A 15439-nucleotide genomic window follows, 5' to 3' on the forward strand; every position below is an offset into this window, starting at 1 on the left:
GAAGACATTACAAATTTCATTTTAAATTTTAAAGGGAGGATTGCGTGTAATTCTGCTAATCACGTCTAACGATCAACTTGAACACTCTCCTACCTCCACCTTTCTGATAAGCATAAAGCTTGGAAAAGAAAGAAATTAACGTAATTAAGAGCGTACATAAAATGTACTGCATCAAGGAGCAATCCAACCGTATAATTTGCACGAGAAATATTTCTTCTTTTTACCAGCAAATAAAATTTGTAAAATTTCTTTGGGCGCACAATTTGAGACTACTAATGCTTAACCTAGGCTTCAGCGACATAAACTTTATATATTCGTTATGATGAAATTATTTTCTTCAATTACTTCACCAGCTTCTCTTTGGAGCCGTCTAGAATATTTTCTTTACCACAAATGTACTAGTGATACTAATGATGGTGTTTCTACAGAAATCGAACCAGTTTCCATAAAAGTGTACTTTCAATGGTAATGAAATGTGCAATCATTTTATTCTAGTCCATTTCTAGGCCTAATAGTGAGTAAAGGCTTGCTTAAGCAAATACGTCAGCATGTTCTTGAAATCTGTGCCATTTCACTTGCTACAGGCCACATTAAGTTCCCGAAACTCGGGTAGAGCGTATCTCTAAATCGAAGCAAGTGACGCCATCGTATATATTCTTCTAGGGTTCGGGAGGTCAACAATCAGTTTGTCATTGTTTCTTCAGTGCGGCCTCGAGCACTTTGTTGTCAAAGTCCTACAGTGAACGTGAGTGCCATAAGAGGGAGAAAGCGAGAAAAACAAGTCGTCGCTCTTCCACTGTTGCGAAGAGGGGAGCAAGAGAAGCTCGGGATCGGCGGCTCTTCGTTGTCGCAACCCCCGGCTTCGCGCTCTCCTCAGGGTGAGCTCGGCACGTAGACGACGAGCCCTTTCTCGAGTGATTTACCGCTGGCGTTCATCAAACGCCGCCTGTTTTTCGGCTGATGCACGACGCTCGGGCCGCTCCCACTGCCGTTTGTTCAACGCAGCCTGCTCTTCGGCATAACGAACCAAACGCGGCCTCCCCATCTGAATGCCGAGCCTGAAGTGGCGGGAAAAGGCGGGCACGAGGCGAGCTAGCACGCAATCACACCCTCTCCCTCCTCCTCCGGATGGAGGGGACGCCAGTGATCGGCTCGCGCCTTGCTCTTCTTCTACTTCTTCACGCATATAAAGGCCTGTTTAAGTGTCGCGCATGATGAACCAACAGTTTTGTTCCGCTTGAGCAAGGAGGCCTGAGTCTTGTGCATTTGTTTGTGTGACAATTGGTCATGCGATTCTTTTCCGTTCTTTCTTTTTCTTTCTTCGATTCTTTTACCCATTTTTTCTCGCAATTAATCGAACATGTCATGCTTTACACATCCCTTCTTTTTGTCACGACAAACTATTCTCAAGAACTGCCGTTATGGGGTTTTCTAAGGGAACTTGTCGACACTATTTCATTCTTAAAAGCCAGATTCACACTAGAATATTTTTTCACCATTGGTCGAACGTACCTAACTATAGCACTTATACATAACCTTTTCCCTGAACCTATGTACCGAAAGCTGTATCGGTCTCTATCTGGTCAAGATGCTCTTTGCCGGGTACATAGAATGTGCACTACGCCAGCAGCGAAAACATTTTTCGTTAGGTTCCACACTTCCACCCTGCCAGTTAAAACGTGACTTCAGGAAAAAGAATTATAAGTACCTTGGAACACAAATTGTAGACATTGCAATCAACCCAAGGCACTAGAACATTGCTTTATTCTTTGTCGTGACGCACCTAATTTTTTGGACATTTTACATAGAACTATCAACAAAGACCTCACATCTTAAGGTATCCGGTTCCTTCCTATCAAAAAGGCAGCCAGTAATAGACCATGTGATTTGTTTGTCTTATTAGACTTTCATTCATTATGCACTCTTAAGCAAAATTACATCATTTGTGTCGTATCTTGCCACACAACAATAATCGTCATTTGTCTTGATCGCATTTCCTTTCCTTAACTCAGCGAGCCCGGTACATCCTAATCACGAACGGCGTGCACACTGTCAGCATGACAGAGCATTCTCGACAGGAAACTAGTGAGCGCAACGTTTTCAAGTGAAGAAACGCAAGCAAGACAAATGACCATTATTGTTGTGTGGCAAGATACGACCTGAAGAGTCTAATTATGCGTAATAGTGCGGACAAGCCGAATGATTGACAGACATGTAGAGCCACCTCGAACAGTCTCTTTTTTCGAGAAAAGGCTGCTCAAGTGCAGTGTGTGTGCTACCTTTGATCCGGTTCCTGAATGGGTTTCTCGCCTGGACCCTTGCCTTTTTTTGCCCGAATTATGGACGTTCACTGAAATGTGTAGCATGTGTGCATTTGTTTCACATGTGTGTCCAAATGTAATGTGACAATTTCAGAATTACACAACTCATAATTCCATGAAATAAAGGAAAACCCGAGCTGGCGGGGTCGCTTAGTGATGATTATGGTGTTGGGCTGCTAAGCACGAGGTCGCGGGATCGAATGCCGGCCACGGTGGCCGCATTTCGATGGGGGCGAAATGCGATAACACCCGTTTATTTAGGTGCACGTTAAAGAACTCCAGGTAGGCAAAATTTCCGGAGTCACCCACTACGGCATGCCTCATAATCAGATCGTGGTTTTGGCGCATAAGACCCCATAACATATTTTCTTAAGAAAAAACCGACAGGGGCTGAATCAGTTAGCGTGATGGCCTCGCAACCCGGAGGTCGCTAGCTCGAACCTGCAGCCCGACAAGTAATTTTGGTTTTCGCGCGGCTTGAGTTTTTTGATACGGCAACACTAACACCCACGCCGACACGAGTGAGGCAATACAAGCTTCGCTTGAAATGGGTGCACGTGTTCCTGACAGTTCGAGAAGACCTAACTTGAATACTAGCGCTCTTTTTGAACATTCTTGCAAAGCACATCTCGATTGGTCATAACTAGTGTTACGGAGACAAGAATAAAATGAAGCTTGTCTTAAATTTTGCTAATGCATTGCACAATCTAAAATAATAAATTATCGTTTGTGATACTCTTTAGTGAGCTACCAGACCAACATAAAGGAAAATTTTGCAGAACGTTCAAGAATGAATGCCGTTATTTATTCGTACTCGCCACCTACTTGAGAAAAACGAGGAATACGCTGTGCACAAAAATGTTTTATTTAACTGAAAGCCAATTGTTTCTGAAAACAATGCACAATATTCCCATTTTTTATCTATATTTACAAGGTTGAGGGCGCCTACCACGAGAGGAACCTGTACCAGGACACATTATTGCAAGCTTCTCTTCTCCTCAAGCCTCAGAGGGAAGGGCACTACAATGTGGTAAAGATTATTCTAAACAATATTTTTCAATTTTTAATTCTATAGGCAATCAACTTAAGAAAAATTGCATTCTAGATTGGACTACTGAATTTCACGCATCGAATTCAGCCTCTTATAAACAGCGAGAGATCATTTGGGATAGCACACAAGATATCGAAAATACCCGCACCATTGGGAACATACGGTGTCGCTACACCAAAAGGTAAGATAAAGAAATTTTAATTCACTCTTCTACTAAATCAAGCTGCAGTACGTTGTTAACGCACAACATTCTTCGTACAGCAAAGGAAATGTAGGCATACCCAATCTTTTTTTCAAGCTATGGACGAATTAACTGGGTTTGGGGGAGTGGGGATGTGTGGCTTCTTGAATCCCAACGACACAAAAATATGTTGGAAATTTAGCGCTAAAGACCCACAAGAACTGAAGGCAGAGACCAAACTACGTACGCTGGCTATAAACTGAAGGTTCATTCCAGAAAAGCTGGGAATATACAGAGAAAGGGCCCATGCACTTACGTGCGACAAAGAAATATTATATGGTAAAAAAGCATGAAAACAAGAAAATCATGTTTGTCAAAAACAGGGATCCATCACACATTCACACCAGGCAAAAATTTGTGACAGTCATGTCCCGCCGAAATCAAAGAAAGGAAACTGCTGCTTATGTAGTATTAGAGAGCTGGCAGGCACATCTACATTCATTTTTCTCTGTATAACTACGGGCGACAGGTGAGCGTATGCATTTCTTCTCCCAGTATCGCTGGTCACCCGACTGTAGTCTTTTTCGCCGTCCTTTCCCACTGACCACGTGACTTAATACTCGCCCTTTATTTTCTCTTCTCTCAGTCATCAGCCCTCAACGACTGCTCAGTGGGTAGCCTTCACCTATGTCTACCTCTTGTTTCTGACTCCTAGGATAAACACCCCGGTCATCTAACACCTAAGGATTTTGTTTGCATGCCGCATTAAGCTGTTACTTACGTTTCCATGTCGTGGTTCCTTCACGCACCTGACGCTTCCTCACGTCTCACTCACGCTCAACGTCACTGCGTCGAACATCGTATTGATCGAACATCGTATTGAAGACAGCCACACGTATGCTGCTCTTTTGAATTGCGGTTTCGCGCCACAAGTTCTACCTGAAGGGATATTAGTGACCACAGTTTACGTTATTCAGGACTAGCTCGTGGAAGCTTTTGCCCTCGATGCTTCGTATGAATCACAAAAGACCGAGGAATGCCCACGTTCGGACTATGACAACTGGAGAAAACTGACTGAATCAGATATTTTGTCTCAGCAGACCGGAGACCTCTGCCACACATCAGAGTTTCGGTGGAAATCTATACATTCAATTCCCACTCCATTCCTGAGATGAAGATCCCCGTAATTCTACTCCTTTTAACTCAGTGTAATAGTGGGAGTTGGTTATTCCCACTACTAGAGTGGACGAGCTGGCTCATTACCTTCACCCAGTTGAGGTAAATAAAACGCTTTTTCGTGGCACGAGCATCGAGTGACGCTTCGTTTCTTGCGAAGCACTTCCGGTTCACCTCCTCAGACAACCCGGAAGAATATTAAAAATAAATCAGAAAAATTGAAAAAATTAGTAAAGTATAAAATTTATGAGTTTCATTATACATGTGATATCAGAGCATAAGTTTGGTTCTACGTTGAGTTACTGAAGTGTGTGGAGTGATTAGAATTAATTAGAAATCATTGAGACGACCGGGACAAAATTCAAGATAAGGAAAAAAAAACAGAAACAGTAGTACATTACAAATTCGCAGGTTTCATTATAGATAGGATATGAAAACATTACTTTAGTTAAAACTTGAGTTGCTAAAGTGCCTGGAATAATTAAAATTATTTACAAATCACTCAGATTCAGAATTGAGAAAAAAAATAGATGAAAAAGAGTACACCACAAAATTCATATTTTATTAAACATAGTATATCAGAACATATCTTTAGTTACAAGTTGAGTTACTGAAGTGTCTGGAATAATTAGAATTAGTTATAAATAAATGAGGCGACCTGGGACCAAATTCAAAATAAATAAAGAAATGGTTAGAAATAGTGTACTGAATTCATCCGTTTGATTATAAATATGATATCAGATCATATCTTTAGTTACAAGTTGAGCTACTGAAGGATTTGGAAAATATTGAATTAATTCCAAATCACTGATTACCGCACACCAAAGCACAGCGTCGTCGACTTTACAGACCCGTCACGTGAGCACTAATTTGACGAAATTGCCGGAAACCCGGAAGTAGAAAATGAAAGTAATGAATTCACTAATGACGTCACACACATAAATATGGCGTGTTTAACAAGATATTTAATGCTAAGTTCGGTTCGTGCGTTCTGTTTGCCTGAAATTAACCTAAAGGTCACCAAGGCCGAGGTGCGAGTGCCACTAGGAGACATCTAAGCCAAATATAGGGTCGCCTACCACTTTTTAATAACTTAATAAAGAACTTTTTACGAATTTGTCGACTGAGAATTACTGAGTAATACAACTGCACTAGGTCTGCCCATTATTTCTACTTTCTACTATCTAAAGCTAGCACCAACTATGGAAAAATGGCATCCTTGATTTCAGCGTTAAAAATATGGGATGGCCTACCACATTCACTTAAACAATCATCATCTTTGAAGGCATTCAAATATGAATTGAAATATTTTTTTTAATTATTTACTACTTGCGCATATGTGCGTTGCAAAAAACAACAACCTAAGTTTGAGGTTCTAACGTAACAAATATTTTGTGTAATATTTTTTATATAAGAAAAAGCGCTTTGCGTCCTCTTATTTCTGGGCGTTCTTGCCTTTAATCCCTGTAATTATTGTCACGTGGTAGTGACGGTGAAGAGAGAACACAGTAGCAGTACTGTGAAAGACAAAACTAGCTTTTATTGGGCGAACCTGCGCCCACAAAATAGGCTACACTTAAAGCACAACGATAGCGGCGAACACAGTCGGCGATCGTCGAAAATCTGCTCAGCGGGTCAAGCGCGTCGGCTTTTATAGAGCAGTCGTCGAATGTTCCAGACTAATCGTTTGGACCCGCGTGCTTTCCACAAAGTTCTACACCATTCGCGTTACGCGATGAAATCAGACAACACAAGGTTCGGCGACAACAGACAGCAGGGTAGAAGCATCGATAACTTTCCAGAAACGTCGGATGCGTCCCTCGCTGTGCGATTACAGTTGTTAAGCGGCGAAACGTGGTCGCCCGATAAAGATAAGTACACGTGTCAATACCCCCCTCTTAAAAAGCATCGACCCGATGCTACATACAAGCGAAATAAAACCACCCGTAGCAAAGAAAACAACAACAAAAAATAAAGAATTTCGTCAGCGTCCGTAAAAGGGTTTAAGGCGCACCACGTGGACCACTTCAGATCGTGCGCGGCGCCGCTGTGAATGCGAAATGCCGTCTGGCACGACCTCATAGTCCAGAGCGCCAATACGTCGGATGACCTTGTAGGGTCCGAAATAGCGTCGGAGTAGTTTCTCACTGAGTCCTCGTCGGCGTATCGGTGTCCAAACCCAAACACGGTCGCCGGACTGGTACTCAACAAAGCGTCGTCGGAGGTTGTAGTGTCGGCTGTCGGTCCTCTGTTGGTTCTTGATCCGTAGGCGGGCGAGCTGTCGGGCTTCTTCGGCGCGCTGGAGGTAGCTAGCGACGTCAACATTCTCTTCGTCAGTGACGTGGGGCAGCATGGCGTCGAGCGTCGTCGTCGGGTTCCTGCCGTAAACCAGCTTAAACGGCGTGATCTGTGTTGTTTCTTGCACCGCCGTGTTGTAAGCAAATGTCACGTACGGCAGGATGGCATCCCAGGTCTTGTGTTCGACGTCGACGTACATCGCTAGCATGTCGGCGAGGGTCTTATTCAGCCGCTCAGTAAGACCATTCGTCTGCGGGTGGTAGGCCGTGGTCCTCCTGTGCCTTGTCTGACTGTATTTCAGAATGGCTTGGGTGAGCTCCGCTGTAAAGGCCGTTCCTCTGTCGGTGATGAGGACTTCTGGGGCGCCAAGTCGAAGCAGGATGTTTTCGACAAAAAATTTCGCCACTTCGGCTGCGCTACCTTTCGGCAGTGCTTTAGTTTCACCGAAGCGGGTGAGGTAGTCTGTCGCCACGACGATCCACTTATTTCCGGTTGTTGACGTCGGAAAGGGTCCCAGCAAGTCCATCCCGATCTGCTGGAATGGTCGGCAAGGAGGCTCGATTGGCTGTAGTAATCCGGCTGGCCTTGTCGGCGGTGTCTTACGTCGCTGACAGTCTCGGCATGTTCTGACATAATGGGCGACGTCGGCGGTCAGGCGCGGCCAATAATACTTTTGTTGTATCCTCGAGAGTGTCCAGGAAAAACCGAGGTGTCCAGCGGTCGGATCGTCATGTAGGGCGTGCAATACTTCTGGACGAAGTCCTGACGGGACAACAAGAAGGTAGTTGGCGCGGACTGGTGAAAAGTTCTTCACGAGGAGACTGTTTTGAAGCGTGAAAGAAGATAGTCCGCGCTTAAATGCCCTAGGGACAACGTCGGTGTGCCCTTCCAAATATTCCACGATGCCTTTTAGCTCGGGGTCCGCCCGTTGCTGTTCAGCGAAGTCTTCCGCGCTTATCATTCCAAGGAAGGCGTCGTCATCTTCGTCATCTTGCGGCGGCGGGTCAATGGGGGCGCGTGATAGGCAATCGGCATCGGAGTGTTTTCGTCCGGACTTGTAGGTTACAGTGATGTCGTATTCTTGTAGTCTGAGGCTCCACCGCGCCAGTCGTCCTGAAGGATCCTTTATACTCGCTAGCCAACACAAAGCGTGATGGTCACTGACGACTTTGAATGGCCTGCCATAAAGATAAGGGCGAAATTTAGCTGTAGCCCAAACGATGGCGAGGCATTCCTTTTCGGTCGTAGAATAGTTGCTTTCCGCTTTTGACAGCGACCGGCTAGCGTAAGAGATCACCTCTTCGACTCCGTTTTTCCTTTGGACTAGAACGGCACCGAGGCCTAGGCTACTGGCGTCAGTATGGATTTCTGTATCGGCGTACTCGTCGAAGTGCGCAAGTACCGGCGGCGACTGCATGCGTCGTTTGAGTTCTTCAAATGCGTCGGCCTGCGGCGTTTCCCACTTGAACTCAACATCACATTTAGTTAGACGTGTCAACGGCTCGGCGATGCGTGAAAAGTCCTTGACAAAGCGCCTGTAGTAGGCACACATGCCAGGGAATCTACGCACTGCCTTCTTGTCGGTGGGCAGCGGGAACTTTGCGATGGCAGCTGTTTTCTGCGGGTCGGGGCGTACTCCGGATTTACTGATGACGTGGCCTAGGAACAGAAGCTCGTCGTAAGCGAAGCGGCATTTTTCTGGCTTCAGAGTGAGCCCTGATGACTTGATGGCCTCCAGTACTGTGGCAAGCCGCCTAAGGTGATCGTCGAAATTTCCGGCGAAGACGACGACGTCATCCAAGTAAACGAGACAGGTCTGCCACTTCAGTCCTGCTAATACTGTGTCCATGACGCGCTGGAACGTTGCAGGCGCCGAACACAGTCCGAATGGCATAACCTTGAACTCGTAGAGGCCGTCTGGCGTGATGAAGGCGGTCTTTTCGCGATCCCTTTCGTCGACTTCTATTTGCCAGTAGCCAGACTTGAGGTCCATCGATGAGAAGTATTTAGCATTGCAGAGCCGATCCAATGCGTCGTCTATCCGTGGGAGGGGGTATAAGTCTTTCTTTGTGATTTTGTTCAATCGACGATAATCGACGCAGAAACGTAGGGTTCCGTCCATTTTCTTCACTAAAACAACTGGAGACGCCCACGGGCTTTTCGACGGCTGGATGATGTCGTCGCGCAGCATTTCGTCGACTTGGTGTCTTATAGCTTCGCGTTCTCGCATCGAAACTCGGTAAGGGCTCTGGCGGAGTGGTCGAGCGCACTCTTCGGTTATTATGCGATGCTTTGCGACTGGGGTTTGTCGAATCCTCGATGACGTCGAAAAGCAGTCTTTGTATCGTCGAAGCAGACTTCTGAGCTGCTGTTGCTTAATCACTGGGAGACTTGGATTAATGTCGTAGTCTGGTTCGGGAACCATTGTCGTCGGGGTAGATGCGGCGGAATCCGAGAGGACAAACACATTAACGGTTTCCACAATTTCCTCGATGTACGCGATCGTCGTGCCCTTGTTGATGTGCTTGAACTCCGGGCTGAAGTTTGTCAGCAACACTTCAGTTTTCCCTCCATGCAGTCGAGCGATCCCTCTTGCGATGCAAATTTCACGGTCTAGCAGGAGACGTTGGTCGCCTTCGATGACACCTTCTACGTCAGCGGGTATTTCGGTGCCGACCGAAATAACAATGCTGGAGCGGGGCGGGATGCTCACTTGGTCTTCGAGCACACTCAAGGCGTGGTGACTACGAGGGCTCTCTGGCGGTATCGCTTTATCTTCCGACAGCGTTATTGACTTCGACTTCAGGTCGATGAGTGCGCCGTGTTGGTTCAGGAAGTCCATACCGAGAATGACGTCTCGAGAACACTGTTGGAGGATAACGAAGGTGGCAGGGTAAGTCCGGTCATGAATGGTAATTCTTGCCGTGCAGACTCCAGACGGCGTGATGAGGTGTCCTCCAGCGGTTCGAATTTGAGGGCCTTCCCACGTAGTCTTAACTTTCTTCAACTGGGCGGCGATGTGTCCACTCATGACGGAGTAATCAGCCCCTGTGTCGACTAAGGCAGTGACTGCGTGGCCGTCGAGAAGCACGTCGAGGTCGGTGGTTCTTTGTCTGGCGTTGCAGTTAGGTCGTGGCGTCGGATCACGGCTGCGTCGTGTTGAACTGAAGTTGGAACGTCGCGTCGTCAAGTCGTCGTTCGTCGGTGTAGTATTGCCTTCCTGACTTCGTCGGGACAGCGGCGTGTCGTTGTTATGTTGTCGAGATCGTTTCGTCGTCGTCTTCGTCGGCGGCGGAGGATCTTCGTCAGTTCGACGAACAGCAACCGCACCTCAATCGGTTGCTGCTTTTAGTTTTCCGGATATGGGCTCGCTGACCGGCCCCGGGCTGGGCCAGTGTATGGTCGGCGCTGCGGCGACAAGTAGCGGCCTGGTGATGGCGAACGGGACGGCCGTCGAGGGCTCCACTGAGTAGCGGCGAGGTAATCGGCGATGTCACGTGGGCGCTCGCCAAGCTGTGGACGCGGCGCGTTGACGGCGAAACCTCGCAGTCCCATCTCCCGGTACGGACATCGTCGGTAGACGTGACCCGCTTCTCCGCAGTGGTATCAGAGCGGGCGGTGGTCAGGAGCACGCCAGATGTCCGTCTTCCTCGCGTAGGTGCGCTGGCCGACGGGTGGTCGTGCTGGCGGCGGCGGCGGCGGACGACGAAACTGTGGCGTGACAGGGCCCTGGCGCGGTCGCGGAGGGGGTCCTTGACGGCGTGCGACGGCGGCGTAGGTCATCGCTTGCGGCTCACGCTGCGGCGATTCAGGGGCTACTCCAAGTTGTTGTTGGAGTTCCTCACGCACGGCGTCGGCAATCGAAGCCACTTGAGGCTGTGATGATGGGAACAGCTTTTGTAGCTCCTCCCGCACGACAGCTCGGATAGTCTCGCGTAGGTCGTCGGCGGCCAGTGATTGAATTCCTCCGTAGTGGGTAGAGCTTGTACGGCGGTTGAATTGCCGGTTCCGCATTTCGAGTGTCTTCTCGATGCTGGCGGCCTCGCGAAGGAACTCTTCTACGGTCTTTGGTGGGCTTCGTATCATTGCGCCGAAAAGTTCTTCCTTCACACCACGCATGAGAAGGCGGACTTTCTTCTCCTCGGGCATATCCGGGTCGGCATGGCGGAACAGACGTTTCATTTCTTCCGTGAAGATGGCAACATTCTCGTTAGGTAGCTGCACTCGGGCGTCGAGCATGGCTTCGGCCCTTTCCTTGCGCACGACGCTCGTAAAGGTGCGCAGGAAGCCGGTACGGAAGAGGTCCCATGTCGTCAAGGTCGACTCCCGGTTCTCAAACCACGTTCTGGCGGCATCTTCTAAGGCAAAGTACACATGCCGCAGCTTGTCGTCGGAGTCCCAGTTGTTAAAAGTCGCGATTCGTTCGTAGGTCTCCAGCCAGGATTCTGGGTCTTCAGTCGCTGCTCCATGGAAGGTCGGTGGGTCCCGAGGTTGTTGTAGGATAACGGGGGACGCTGGGGCAGCCATTGGAGTTGTTTTGGCCACGATCTTCTTTGTCGACTCAGGTAGAAGTCCGTGCTCTGGGGGCAGTCCTTGCAGTCTGCGGCTAGCACGCTGGTCTTCGGCGATGTTAGTTTGGCCCTCGGGCTTCGGGCTTGGATCTCGGCTTTGCGGGGGCGTTCGGTACATGAACGCACTAGCACCTCCACCAGATGTCACGTGGTAGTGACGGTGAAGAGAGAACACAGTAGCAGTACTGTGAAAGACAAAACTAGCTTTTATTGGGCGAACCTGTGCCCACAAAACCGGCTACACTTAAAGCACAACGATAGCGGCGAACACAGTCGGCGATCGTCGAAAATCTGCTCAGCGGGTCAAGCGCGTCGGCTTTTATAGAGCAGTCGTCGAATGTTCCAGACTAATCGTTTGGACCCGCGTGCTTTCCACAAAGTTCTACACCATTCGCGTTACGCGATGAAATCAGACAACACAAGGTTCGGCGACAACAGACAGCAGGGTAGAAGCATCGATAACTTTCCAGAAACGTCGGATGCGTCCCTCGCTGTGCGATTACAGTTGTTAAGCGGCGAAACGTGGTCGCCCGATAAAGATAAGTACACGTGTCATTATTAAAGCGAAATTCATGGCTCGAAAAATTTGTTGCCCAGCGTTATCGAAAGCTTGACCGTTTGGCTTTATTACTCCAAAATTGAATGGCAATAAAATCGATGGCGCAACCCACGACCCTTGTGGGACTCGAACTCACCAGCTTTCATTGGAGTCGAACCAAGGAGCTTTGGTGGTAATTAGAGCGAAGTTAATTAGGGCACTCTAACCCACGGTTTTTGGTCGGAGTCGAACCCTAGACCTTCCGTGGGACCACAATTCAATTTCACCAAAACATTTAGTGCATCTATTCATGGTCGAACCACGACCATTGGTGTTAAAGTGAAGTTAAAGCACAGTTAAGATAGAGTTAAGACATTCGAAGCCACCACTTTTGGTGTTAATAAAGGCAGATGTTTTAAGTCGCAGTTAATTAAGCTATAGCTGATTAAGGCACCCGAATCTAAAACCTGTGATGGGAGTCGAAATCTCAACCAATGGGGGAGTCGAGCCTACGACTTTTTGTGCTAATTTATGCACAGTTCATTAAGGCACTCGAACCACGACCTTTGCGGCGACGAACCTGGACCTTTGGTGGGACCAAAATTCAGTGGCACCGAAATTGATGGTGCCACTATTGATACTCGAACGTACGCCCATTGGTTGGAGTCGAACTGAAGACCTTTAGTACTAATTAGGAATAGCCGGGCAAGGGAACAAGAGTTCAGGATCGCCAGTCAGCCTTTAGAGTCTGTGAAGGAGTACGCTTACCTAGCTCTGTGGGGCGTAGGAGGTCCTCAAGCTGCATTCGGCAGCTTTTTCCCTTCCGTCCTCTATAATATCTGTACTTCGAGAAAAATAAATATATCTTACCTAATCATATTAAGGCAAAGTTAGTTAAGAGAAATTTATTAAGGTAGAGTTAGTTAAGGCACTCGAGCCCACAATCCTTGGTGATAGAAAGGGAGTAATAGAAAGTAAACGCGTTCGATTGACAATTTCAAGTAATTTAATGAATGTCTCGTGAGTGCGAAGACTTTCGCCCTTCATCCTATTTATTCATTTCAATAATATTTCAATATTTGAAGAATAGCCGAGCAAGGGAACAAGAGTTCGGGATCGCCAGTTAGCCCCTAGAGTCTGTGAAGGAGTACGTATACCTAGGCCAGTTACTCACAGGGGACCCTGATCATGAGGATAAAATTTACAGAAGAACAAGAATGCGTCGGAGCGCAATCGGCAGACATTCTCAGGTCCTGACTAAGTTTTCCATTATCATTAATGAGAAATGTATAGAATCAATGCATTCGACCGGTGCTCACATATGGGGCAGAAACATGGAGACTGACAAAGAAGCTCGAAAAGAAATTAAGGACCGTGCAAGGAGCGATGGAACGAAGAATGTTAGGCATAAATTTAAAGGCCAGGAAGAGAGCGGTGTGGAACAGAGAGCAAACAGGGATAGTCGATATTGTAATTGACAATAAGAGAAACAAATGGAGCTGGGCAGGTCTTGTAATGCGTAGGCTAGATAACCGGTGGACCATTAGGGTTACAGAATGGGTGATAAGAGAAGGAATGCACAGTCAAGGACGACAAAAGACTAGGTGGGGGGATGGAATTAGGAAATTCGCGGGCGCTAGTTGGAATCGATTGGCGCAGGAAAGGGATAATTGGAAATCGCAGGGAGAGGCCTTCGTCCTGCAGTGGACATAAAATATACTGATAATGAGGAGGAGGAGGAGGAGGATACTAAAAAAGAATAGCTTTATTGGCCGTGTAAACGTAGAAACATCCACTTACTAACTGAATTAAACAACATGGTGTTTGTGCGCACAAGCAATTATGAACACATCACATTCAATGAGCGCGGATACTCGCTGTCCAAGCTCTGGTATGAGCAAACGTGGCAGTACCAGCGAGCGAAGTGACCTTCGCGCGCTCTATCGCTTCCATGGACCAAAGAAAAAACTAGGAGGGAGCGCCAGGTTACAGTTTTGAAGCCTAGACACAAAACAATTTGACGAATGGCATGAGGGGAAATAGGCCCTCACGTGATAGGCAAGCGGCAGCTTTAGTCGGCTCGCTTTTGTTGCGTCTGCTGCGGGGGTTTTGGAATGTGCGCAGATAGGAGACGTGGCAAACGCACGCCGAGGTTGAGTGAAGGAATTCAAGTCTTTGAAGCAGTCGAGTCTCTTGTATGTCAGTCAGGTAAGGCACCGAAACATTACGCGGCTCGCCGCTTCAGCAAGCAGCAGACAGGCGGCAATGCTGTAGCACACGAAGGCGTCGGGTGATTAACCAGCATTGTGCCCAACAACCCACGACGGCCACCTCAAAGACGACTGGTCCCATTACGGTGCATTTTCACGGAAACTAGGAACCCTTTCGCCTTGAAAGCGTGCGAAAGCAACCAAGCCGTATTCCCAACGACGATTCGACGCGTCTGGGAGCATCCTCTGTGACACAATATGATGTGTTATGCCTCCTCAAACATGTGCAGGCACTCAAGCGAAGGTCCAGGGTCCGCAGCGACTGCTTTTCCGTGTGAAAAAGTTATGCAGATCCCACGCACTATGGGAATCGATGTAAGCGAACGTTTCCGTGCTGGATGCTTTGATTGAGGATAATTAGCGGTGATGTTCACGGCTAAAGCTTAATTTCTTCAACGTTTATTCTAACACGAGAGTGGTGAGTTGATGTTAAACGTTATCTTCCGTGCACCATTGCTGTTTGTCTGTATAGTACACAGAACAGACAGGGAGAGGCGTCTGCTTGAGACGTTGATGCGTGCCATAATTTATAACCTCTGAGAGGTTTGAACGTTGTCATTTTCTCACATGGCACATCGCATTCTGGCAAAAGCATTAAACTTGGATTATGGGCTGCACGTTCCAAAACCACACGCGGATTATGAGGCAAACCGTAGTGACGGACTCCCGATTAATTTTGACAACGTAATGCTCTTTACCGTGTCCTGAAATATATGTGCTCGTGTTTTTTCTATTTAACCCCCGTCTAAATGCGGCTGCCACGATGGGGATCAAATCCATGACCTCTAGCAATGCCATAGCCGCAAAGCCAACGCGGCGAGCACAAAAGTGTTCATTTGAAAACCCACCGCTTCTGTAGTGTCTCCTAGACCCTGCAGTGGGCATTAATTAATGAGGCCCTGCCTAAGTTGCTCGCTTGACATATTTACATGGCATTTATTTTTCAGAAATAGCAGCACTGTACTATACCGTACCTTGAACTTAAAGCTTATCCTGTTTCCTCGCAACCGCTGTTGTATAGCAGTAGGGTTTC

At 47.5% G+C, this 15439-nt stretch overlaps 1 protein-coding gene across 1 annotated transcript in view; it reads left to right on the forward strand.

Annotated features, from left to right (window-relative positions):
- Positions 1–15439, forward strand: part of LOC135897904 (venom metalloproteinase antarease-like TtrivMP_A) — a 248462-nt gene that overhangs the window by 36084 nt on the left and 196939 nt on the right. The window contains exons 5-6 of the mRNA XM_070533531.1: positions 3256–3351; positions 3427–3553. Of these exons, the coding sequence (XP_070389632.1) occupies positions 3256–3351; positions 3427–3553 (223 nt within the window). The remainder of the gene's footprint in view (positions 1–3255; positions 3352–3426; positions 3554–15439) is intronic.

This window comes from Dermacentor albipictus, chromosome 2 (assembly GCF_038994185.2).
Source record: "Dermacentor albipictus isolate Rhodes 1998 colony chromosome 2, USDA_Dalb.pri_finalv2, whole genome shotgun sequence".
Classification (NCBI taxonomy): Eukaryota; Metazoa; Arthropoda; class Arachnida; order Ixodida; family Ixodidae; genus Dermacentor; species Dermacentor albipictus.